The sequence below is a fragment of the Alosa sapidissima genome, chromosome 3 (assembly GCF_018492685.1).
Source record: "Alosa sapidissima isolate fAloSap1 chromosome 3, fAloSap1.pri, whole genome shotgun sequence".
Taxonomy (NCBI): Eukaryota; Metazoa; Chordata; class Actinopteri; order Clupeiformes; family Clupeidae; genus Alosa; species Alosa sapidissima.
In genome coordinates, this window is record NC_055959.1 from 18,957,577 (window position 1) to 18,968,622 (window position 11,046).

The window sequence follows — 11,046 nt, forward strand, 5'->3', positions numbered from 1 at the left end:
TCTAATGTCTTCTGTGGTGGTCCTGCAACAAACACTATGTATAAACAGATCAGTGCATGTGTGTTCTGCAGTGACAAATTAGTGGAAACCAGTGGGATTACGTAAGGATTATAGCTCAGACTGGAGACTACTTGGAAAACTATGTTTGAGCTCAGCGTTAAGTGTGGAAGTAACATCTCTAGAGCATCTCTGATTCTCTGGTGAACTATAGCCTAGGCCCTAGTTTGAGTTGCTCACATTCATCTCATAGAAATGAGAGATAGAGATGAGCCCCCTCACCCCACCCCCTATTAGCCAGTTATATCATATAAAACTGCTTCTTATTAAACCAGGCCAACAATGTGTAGAACAGTCTGTAGTACATGTTTACGAGTGATTTGTAATAGTGTCTCCAATGCCAAGCCAATAATAATTAGGCAAATGCATGTGCTTAAAGACCATGTCACCATCCTTTTTTTTTGAAGAAAACAAATGAGGGATCAGATCATTTGGCAAAACCCTTGCAGTAATTTTGAGGACCTTCTGAAGGTCATGAACCCCCTGTTGAAGTTGATTGCCTTAGATAATACCGTTATAAGGATTTCAAAATATCCCTAAGAAAAAAAACAGGCTACACACATTTCATGGTACTGGCACTTCATTTGAAGAAAGAGGTTGTAACCATGTGGAAAGCAGTCATGTAATCCAGCCTGCTTTCCTGGCAACACTCAAATAACTTTAAGTCTACTATGGGGCATGTTGCTGCACACACGTCCATCAGCTTAAAAGAACATGGAATCTCCAAGGGTTACAAACAACAGTCCACTCAACTTGACTTGCCAAATCAACAGTTTACTTGGCATTAGTTCTCCACTTAATATACTCAATACACAAGTCATGGCTTTTGAGATGTATATCAACTGAGATAATAAACACATCCACACAAGTGTTCTGGGTACAACTTTAATAAATCACTTCAACCCTGAGTGAGTTTCCCTTCTTATGGGTTCACACTGGACAGGAGTTTAAGTATGGTTTTGTTATGATTTTTATTTTTACAAACAAGGTAGGGAGATTCAGATTTCAACCAAAGTAGCCATTAGTGCCAAAGCAGGCCCCTCAGAAGCATCTCTTGCTGAGATGAATAACTCCTGGTCAGCGTCATCAAAAGGTCTATCTGCTGGTAATAAATCTGTTTTAGGTCCACCATCCAATTTGGAACAGATGATTTTAAAAATAATGATTAATAGCGGATATCCCACACACTGCTTGAAGAAGACGGAATTCTTTTTTGGCCAAGTAGTCAAAGACAGCGGGATGTGTCCGATGGTCACACACAGACAGAGTGCAGTATAAATATGAAACCAGAGAGTTGGCTGGCTTAGAAGGGCCACAGAAAATATGAGTCCTTAGTTGACAGCTCACCAGGATATGGATTTGGATACCTGCCAGGTTCAAATTCAAGAGTCTAGTCGACAGATGGGGCTATCATAGACCATTTGTAGGTTGACCTTGTGTCCTACAAGCTCACGGATGTTGTTGATTCCATACTTGATCATAGTGGGCCTGTACAGATGGAACAAGTCATAATTAAATATGTGAGAAATGTCATTACATTCATATGCTCAATCAAGTAATGTTGATACATCCAGTCACACTGAGATGCATGCAATACAATTTACAATATATTCCCCCATGACAAATACAAGCACACAGACATCACTTTAAAGTTTCAATGTTTCTTTTTCTGGAAATTAGAATAATATAACCTAAATTTAAATAGGTCAGTAAGTGCTATGACCTAGAATGTGACTGGATGGGGACAGGGCATGGACTTTGGCCCCTGGAAAACAGCACATGACAAGAGGCTAAACTGGGACTAGACACCAGACTTGCGCACAGCTGGTCAGAGATGAGTGCCTCATGGAGTGGGCAGAAGGTGTATACAGGATGTAAAACAAATGTTGGTTTGGATTATGTCATGTGGTACATGTACACAGTAGACTCCCCATCCTCACAAATGTCCTTTCCTTACAATTAGGTCACACTAATGTAACAACATTAGACAACTGTTTTTGTCAGACCAGCTCACAGCCTGGAATCAGGCAGGCAGGGAACTGTAGGCTATCAAACCATTTTCAATTAATAGCAATTACCTCTCCAAGGATAGTCCCCAGGCAATGACGGACACTCCCTCTGGGATGCCCATTGGCAGCAGCATTTCCGGCCGGAACACTCCAGAGTTACCCACCTCTACCCACTTCTTTAGCCCTGACAATGGAAGGGAACAGGGAAGCAACAATATCAGCATGGAAGCAATCCTACGCCCATAGGTAATTTTGTTTATTAAATGTTACACTCCACAAGGGTATGCCAAATAAAACAACTACTGGTACTCTGGTTCCTTTTTGATAAGAAAAAGTAGGTACTAAAATCCTGAATGTGATGCGTATATAAAGCAAAGGCTTAATGGCCGCTATACCTTCATGATAGCTGAAAATTTCCATACTGGGCTCAGTGTAAGGGTTGAAGGCTGGTTTGAAGCGTAGTTTGGTGATTCCTGTAAATATATATATATATATATATATATATATATATATATATATGATTAATATATATATTAACAAAAACAGACTTCGAGCAACACAATTTTTATCCAAACTTGTTATTGAAGGATTTAGAGCATCAAATGTTTGCTATTAAAAACGTCAGAATCAAAACTGACCTAATTTTGTGAAGAACTGATGTAGAATGCCCATGAGGTCACCCAGGGTTAGCCCATAGTCTGCCACCACACCCTCTATCTGGTGAAACTCGGCGAGGTGAGTAGCGTCCAGGGTTTCGTTTCTGAACACCCTGTCAATGGAGAAGTACTTGACCGGTGTGAACTTTCCCTGAAAGACAGACACTAAAATTAGCATATTAGCACTCAGACAGGATTACAGTAGTAGTAGAATTGAAAGCAGTAGTATAGTATTGGGAGGAGTCTTTCACTTAATATTGTGTAAATGTTTACTACATCAATATAAAACCTGTTGAGGAGTACAAACCTTTGTCCTCATTTCCATTCTATAATCTGAATCACAACTGTGTCATATCGTGCAAATAAATCTAGAATTATAAACTGAGTGACTGACTGACTAAGCCTCTGGGATGTGTCACAGTTTACAGCTTGGCACATGAGCTAGTGAGCTACAGTAGCTAACTGCCAACACTCTCTTCAACCGATGACCCTGAATATTCCTTAAACCCAAACAATAACCAAAAGAAATGTGAAGGGCATTATGCATTTTTTCATCCTCTAGACAGTTGCCATTTAGCATGGATACCTAGGGCCTGATTTGCTAAGATCCCAAATAAATAGTCCTTAATTGTGTGTGCATGCAAACATATTGAACGTCTGGTTGGGGAACATTTTGCGGATGATCAACAAAGATAAACAGCGTAAATGATGAGTAAGAACATAAGGGGGCCAGCCGTATGTAATGAGGGTTTTTGAGCCTTTTGTTGGCCTCCATGTTGGAGAGTCTGATAGATGAGACTGACTGCGAGCGCTAAATGGACTTCAATTTTATGAAATTAGAGATGTTAGTGGAAGAGCCAGACAGACATTTTTGTGTGCTACAGAAGATAACTCTGACTAATACAACCTGAGTGAGCTGAATAGTGAATGTTTTGACTTTTGATTTTTACTTTCATTTGGCTTCAAATAGGTGGCAATAAATTCATGTTTAATATAATTTAATTTGCATTATGAAGATTGAGTAAAAATAACAATTAGATATATTGCATAGCTGTAAATGGCATGACCACCGCATGGTGTTGCTACCTGCTACCCAAAGAAAATAAAGCTGGCAAGTTGTGGATGAAAGAGACAGACAGACAAACAGAGCAAGCATATTTGTAAGAAGGTGAAGTGTGTGCCCCTGTGTGATGTGTTTGCCTGTACGTGTACACGTGCGTGCATGCATTTAAGTGTCTGCCTATACAAACTTGTGTGCACAGCCTCACTGAGACAGGTCTGCAACAACAGACAGTACACTCTCGTGACACCCAAATCTGTCTGTCTGTATGTGCATTGATTGCACAAGTATACGTCTGCAATTATATGGTGCTCATAGTGATAACGCATCAGTATGTTGTACTTTTACAATGTGTGCATGTGTAATGTCTGTTTGCATCCTGCACACATGAATATCTGTGTGTCTGTACTACAAACAGCGAATTGCTAGTGTGTGTATGAGTGAGTGTGTCTACGTGTGTGCTTGCCTCTGTGTATGTAGTGTGCGCGTGTGTGCACATGTGGTATACAATATGTGGGTTTTGCATTTAGGTCACTAGATGGCGCTACACCACAAATGAATGGGCTGGGTTGATGTGGCTCTTTGAGACTAACACACAACAAAAATGTTGTAATGACACAATGGTTCTTGATGCATTCCACGACAACAGCTTCCAGTCTTTTAGAGGGCTCTGGGACCAAAAGCTTCTATTCCTTATCAGCCTAGTAGGGCTGCATGCCCAGGAAGTTTCATGTGCTGAATAGAAACCCAGCTGCTAACAGCACCCATGTCTGCGGAGCGGAGTGCTTGACCAATCAGCACCTTAGTTTCAAATGTATCAAATACAGATATCATAAAACATGCATACAGAATAACCACACTTGAATGCACTCAACTACAAAAAACATGCACACAGATCAATCACGCTCTTGAACCAAAACACTGAACTACAAAACCACACCATGCACACACAGAGAAAAACCATTCCCAGAGTTTCCGCTGTAAAACATGGGATTGAAACTGGTCAAATCTTATGTTTCTCTGAAAGTCATTAGACCAACATTCTGGTAAAATTACACCGACCAGTGATGGTCCCCATTACCAAGGTCCACATTATCAACCTCCTCCCCTTGGAGTGCCAAGAAAGCATGGCTAATTTCTGCTTTCAAAAAACAGACACAACAAGAAAGGTATTTTTCTTCTCAATGCAATGCCAGTTATAAATCAGGATGACCAACTGCAGAGCTGCTCATGGAAGGCAACACCATGCCCAAAAATCATTACAACAGCAGACACTTGTCAAGCAAGCTGGAAAAAAAAAGTTCTTTATCTGATTCCTCTCTAAGAGTGAGCAACATTGATATGTTTAGGGTCCAAAGCTGTACAAGGGTACATAGCATCTGAATCCCCAATAAAATATCACTGGCTTTGCTTTGAGCCTTTCTGGGATTATTGGACTTGGGTTGTGCTGCAGTTCTGCGTGGGTTAGTAAAGCCCTTATTGTGTGTGGGTTAGGAGAACCAGTGCTTGTGGATTAACGGAAACAGTGGTTGGCTTAGTACAACACATGCACTTCCATTTACATTCCCACCATCTTGCATGCTTCTACCTCTTCACTTCTTTTCCTTCTTCGTTTACCACCTCTTCTCTTTTTATTAGGTTGCCCTTCTTTTTTCTCTAACTTTTTCTTTTCTTCTTGTATGCACTGCAGGACAGGAAACGCCTCAGTCAAACAGCTTCAGAACCAAGAGGTGATACACCCACTTTACACATGTAGGGTCCTACCTCTCTCCACCAACTCATTTACTGCTGTGAAATGTGGTTTACAAAAGTGTAATGTGAGTAATTTAGGGGCGTCAAGTGAACATGAAGTGTGTTTTTTGTGTGAAGTTAAGTACATACCTGCTGTGCCAGCTTGTAGAGCATGCGAGCGCTCACAGCTGTAGTATGTGTACGGAGGATATTCTTCTGAGCCTCTTCTATCTTCCAGTCGTACTTGTATCTACAATATGACAACAGGTTAATTAAAAATGGTCCAGCGTATTAATACTGCATACATCTATTATGAGGGGCATTTGTAGAGCAGCCAAGATGCTAAAGTATTTCTGCCGCCATGATCATTAAGACATTCAGAACCAACCAAGAGAAGACTACCCTTTCCCTGATTCATTACATGCCATATATGGCTAGTCGCTACATCTATATTTCTATCATTATTAGTTATCCAGTGACTTAGACAGAGGCATTTCAACATATGAATGGGTCATTCAGCGTCAAATCAGATAAGATTGTTGCTGCACCATTATCAGATTTGTTCAAACCTTGTCTATATCATGAATGGGTCTCAAGGCCAAGGTGTATAAGATATTTCTGTTCAAATCCTATGACTTCATATTGTTTCAGCCCCCGATATTACTTCAGTTTGACAGCCTGAAAAACGCATTATCTGGGAAGCATTGTATTGCCATTAACATCTTGAAAAGTATCAAAATCTGAGACGGTGCAGCAACCATTTTCCTGTATTCTGATATGACACAGAATGACCTGCATGCAGACCGAAGTACGGTATTTGTGAATCCATGTCTGAACCCATCATACCCTTGTGATCCGAAGCCTCCCTCAGAATGGACCTTTTTTACTCTCTCCAGGTAATCCTGGGGGAAATCGCGGGAGACAGCAGGGTCTACAGTAAAAACATTCAACAGAATACGTTGTCAATACTTCTGCATTCTGCTGGGAAGAATTAGTCAAAGAAACAATCACTCTACTCACCAGATAAGAAGAATGTGTCGTGTTGGTCTCTTGCAGGATGCTGTTGTGGCTGGAAAAGGGAGTCGAAATTCCAGAAGGAGCTCTCGATGAAATTGTTTGTGGGCATTTCTGTGAATCTGCAACAAATCAATTGGAAATCAAAGTCGGAGCAAAACGCTGTACAACAGAAACTCAGGCACATTTTTGTCCATCTATGTCTCAAGTTCAATGAATGGCCAGAGAACCTACCCCATCTCCAAAAAGATCTGTCTGAACTGTGTGCGCACTTTCATGAGTGGGTGCAGGTGTCCACAGTCCAAAGCTACACCAAGGGCTTCAAAATTGTACGGTTTGAAAGACCTCTGTTTCCAGCTCCCACTGTGACAAAACAGACATGAGGCTTTAGAACTACACATAATAACATTACGCCTGCACCTGTCAGGGTACTGGCCTTATAAGGGCATTATTTGCTAGAAAGCACAGTGCAGCCTGCCTCACCTCGTAATCATCTCTGGCGTGAGCTCAGCCTCCTGCTTGGTGATGATGGTACTGAAGGAAGGGCCTTTAGTTATCCAATATGACTTGACAGTCCTGCAATTCATTGAAACAGGTGTTCAGTAATGTCATCTAGCATAATATGAAGTTATCTTAAAAGTCAAAACAATGGTGCTCCATAAAGTTGGTAAAGCACTGTTCTCTTCAATTCAACTGCTGGAAAATACAATTGTAAAATATTTCATGAAAAATATGTCTTCTACAAAAAAAGCTCATCACGCTCCCCAGATAGTCACAACAAGATGACATATGAACCCTATAATAACAGGAAAGGCAATAGCAGCTTGTCCCTGGCCACGTGTTAATGCATGATGGGAGTTGTTCCCATCTCCCATACGAGAGTTTTTATCTTGGAGAACTCAAGGACAAAATGCTGTGAAGTAAATAGGATGGAGCTTTGGGGAGGAAGGCAGGGAACACAGTGTGACTGAATCCATTTATGATATTAAAAGAAAAAATATATATATTACTACCACTCCAGCAGCCGTAAAGCTTCTCACACTGGAACACAGCCATCTGGGTCATGTCTGTGCCAAACACCCTTGCTTCCTGAGCACAGAACATGAGCTTGCACCGTCCCACGAGGGAAAGGGCGGGCTTACTTATCTTTTGTGATATCAGAGAAATGGAACAGAACCCTCATTTATACATGCTTGCCTGTGTTCTATGCCCTGTGCATGGATCACACAATGATAAGCTTCTATGGAAGAACTCATGTGAAATACAATTTTTAACAAAGTTAAACTGGACAGTGAAATTCAGAGACTAAATGTTCACAACTCCTAAACTAAGAGTGAGTCTTCGTTGCTATGGATGACGTCATTACTCATGCACGAGCTTGACTGAAGTGACCACCTTGATTGGCTGATGATTGTAATGCAGGAATGATTCCAAACACCTCCCTTACGATGATGAGTGACAGGTGACAGGTCTGAGAATGCGTGCACTACACAAGTAGTGCGAAGTACGGAAGATGATAAATAACTGAATAAAAAGGCCTAGCCTAAATGAATAAAGAGTAAGGCAAAACAAATACCCTAGTAGCCTAATGAAACATAGGCCTACGGATTGATGCAGTATCATTGCAACATTATTAAATGAATCTGTCACCATATGCCTACGTTTGCAAAGAGGAGAACATTTTAATTTGATTCACAATGAAACGTTACATTTAATTTACATGTTAGCAATGAGTAGTTTTGGTTGTTGTTGTGGGCGTTATTGCGTCCCTTTTATGAATGCAAAATTGTTCCCTCGCGATTGAAAGCTCCTGTTGCTGTATAGGCTACGCATTTCAAAACATCGCAACGTGAAATGCCACAAAAAGCTGTTTGTGAATAGGTCTTAGTGAGTTAGGAGTCCTCTCGACTTCTTTTAAGCGGTCCCAGACTTAGGTGCTACTTTTAGGTCTAAAATGCTTCGTGAATTACTTTTAGTGAAAAAAATGAGGAGTCCTAAAGTTAGGAGTGACACGCCCATTATTTTTAGGAGTTGCTCCTAAATTCGCCACTTAGGAGCTACTTTTAGCCTTAAAATTCTTTGTGAATACGGCCCCTGGACTAAACCAGAGACAGATGGCAATTGTTTTTATGTTGTTTTCATATTTACAGTTTTTGCCTATCGCTTGCACACTTTTTGCTGAATCTGGCTCATTATGGCAAAACTCTAAGCACAAGCAAATGAGTCAGCACTCACATCTATGCCAAAATGAAACACTGCAATCAAAACTTAACCATCCTTTCTAAAATGTCATTCTTGCAACAAAATGATACACATGTGCACCATTTAAATTACTCTTTCAAATCAGCAGCAACACTGACATGCTTTATCTTTCATCTTTTATCTGTACCGTAATTTACTTAGACAGTCTTTTCTGAAATGCTCCAGTAATCAGCTTACTGTTGTTTTTGTTTTAAGATTGCAACATTATACATACAACACACACATACTATATATTGGTACAGATACATGGCAAGACAAGTAGCCTCAGTTTTTCAAATAAAACCTGTTGTCTAGCTCCCTCTGCTGACCAGAGTTCAACACTAAAAAGGTCAAGCACCAGCATCTACTGTCAACACTATTCTACTGTGAGAGCCATTCATTTATAAACAGACTTTGCAGTGATCTGGCCAATGCAGTGCATTACACTGCACACAGAAAAAGCTGAAATTGTGTACGCAACTGCACAAAAGTAGGTTAATTATGCTGTAACCAGAGGCTTTTTGTTACAGACACCCACAACAGGCGGATACAGAAACTCACACTTCTGTCAGCAGTTTGCGTTTCTTCAGCTCATTCTTCTCCTTCTCATCCACATCAGCAGCAATGCCCTTCTGGATCTGCACCAGCTTCCCCTGGACGGAATCATCTATTTTCTCCACCTGCCATACATGATCCCACACATGGGTCACACATTTGAACCTACATAGTTACAGCTGTTTAAATTGACAGCAACACAAAATAGGCCAATACGTGTTTGACTACAACACATTAACATTTAGCAATGCACACAAACAGCAAAAAGACGCACCATTCTGAAGACTTTTGGCCCAGCCTCGTGACCTTTGTCCACGCGAATCCATTTGTTGGACATGGCTTTGCTGAAGCCCACTTTTCCACTTGGCAGTTTCTACAGGAGAAATGCAAAGATGCATAAGCTCACAATACAAAAAGTATTTCAAAGGGGTGCAACAGACACATTGAATTAATATCATACATAAGTCATAATGGCCATCAGCCATTTGGGTCCACTAATATCCAAAGCATATACGGTTGGTCATAAAATCTCAGCTATTAGGCGGCCACAATAAAGTGTGCTTGTGTCGAGATGAAAGGATGCCGTCAAATATGTTGCAGTCATGTGCGCTTTGGCCTCAGCTGCTGGTGTCTTCAGCATCTCTGACTCACCATGAGTTCACTTTGAGCAAGACCCTCTTCAGGGATGGCACCGAAGACTCGGGCTTCATGACTCCCCTTCTCAGCGGTCTCCTGTCCCTCCCCAGTCAGCTCCCAGTGTTTAGACGAGCGTTGCTCAGCTAAGATAATCTGAAAAATCAGCAGAAAGGTGAGCCTATTAGCTGATAACCACCGTAAGTAAACACGGGGGTGAACACAAGTGGAGCTATAAAACTGAATGTGTATGAACATGTGTCATATAACACAATTTAGCACGAGGATCAAATTAGGCAGCAAACCTATACTTTTAGAATTTAGCTTTAATGTATGTTCCTTCATAGCGAAACATGACAGTTAACACAACTTCAGTGAATACAACGTCATGCTAAGGCTCAGCAGTAAGCAGCTGCTCTATGTTCATTTGATTGTTTGAAAAAAACAATTGAAACACGTCTTGATTAACTACGTAAAGTGAAATGATTGTTTTATTACTATTTACAGAGTACTATGTTGCCTGTAACCATCGTATGCAAAAGGTATTGCATCAGTTCATTAAGGGACTGAGTGAATGGCTAGCACCAGATGACGGAGGTAACTACTTCCGCTAAAAGGCAACAGCGAATCGCTCCAGTAAAACTTACATCTCCCAAGGACTGGAGACTTTTAACAGCACCAACAACAACTTGGTGGTCCACTGAGAGAGATGTAGCCACATCCTGGCTATCAACACCTCCGTCGACGGCTTCTATTCTTTTCAGAATTATTTCCAATACGCCGGTGTCTGCCATGCTTCAGCCCTTACAAGCCCCTGAACCGTCAGAGGAGCGGACGTGACATCACTTTCTTTACCGTAAATACAGAAATGTAAGCCTTGCCGTAAATAACAATATATATGACGCTATTTGTAACACCCTTCTCAAATTAATAATTTACACGGAATTGTAATGTTAATGTAGGCCTGCAATGTGCACAATGTAATTACCATCCAAGAGCAGCCTCATGGGTCACGAAAAGAATGACAGATTACCTGTAAATGTGCACATGAGCCTTTTATATTCATATAAAAGGGCTCAGAACATGACTG

At 40.9% G+C, this 11,046-nt stretch overlaps 1 protein-coding gene across 3 annotated transcripts; it reads right to left on the minus strand.

The window, feature by feature from the left end:
- Positions 1-928: 928 nt before the first annotated feature.
- On the minus strand, positions 929-10,794 carry farsa (phenylalanyl-tRNA synthetase subunit alpha). 3 transcript variants are annotated; one of them, XM_042085447.1, is made up of 15 exons: positions 10,604-10,794; positions 9,975-10,112; positions 9,598-9,696; positions 9,330-9,448; positions 7,011-7,103; positions 6,762-6,890; positions 6,534-6,649; positions 6,360-6,444; positions 5,664-5,763; positions 5,371-5,466; positions 2,705-2,873; positions 2,462-2,539; positions 2,136-2,250; positions 1,405-1,545; positions 929-1,156 (listed from the first exon to the last, which is right to left on the minus strand). In XM_042085447.1, exons 1-14 carry the CDS (start codon positions 10,748-10,750, stop codon positions 1,440-1,442), a joined length of 1,590 nt encoding a protein of 529 aa, XP_041941381.1. In that variant the 5' UTR covers positions 10,751-10,794; the 3' UTR covers positions 929-1,156; positions 1,405-1,439. The 3 variants fall into 3 exon arrangements, with proteins under 3 accessions (XP_041941381.1, XP_041941380.1, XP_041941382.1); XM_042085446.1 differs by having other exon boundaries at positions 929-1,545; XM_042085448.1 differs by lacking the exon at positions 5,371-5,466 and having other exon boundaries at positions 929-1,545; positions 10,604-10,793.
- Positions 10,795-11,046: the final 252 nt, after the last annotated feature.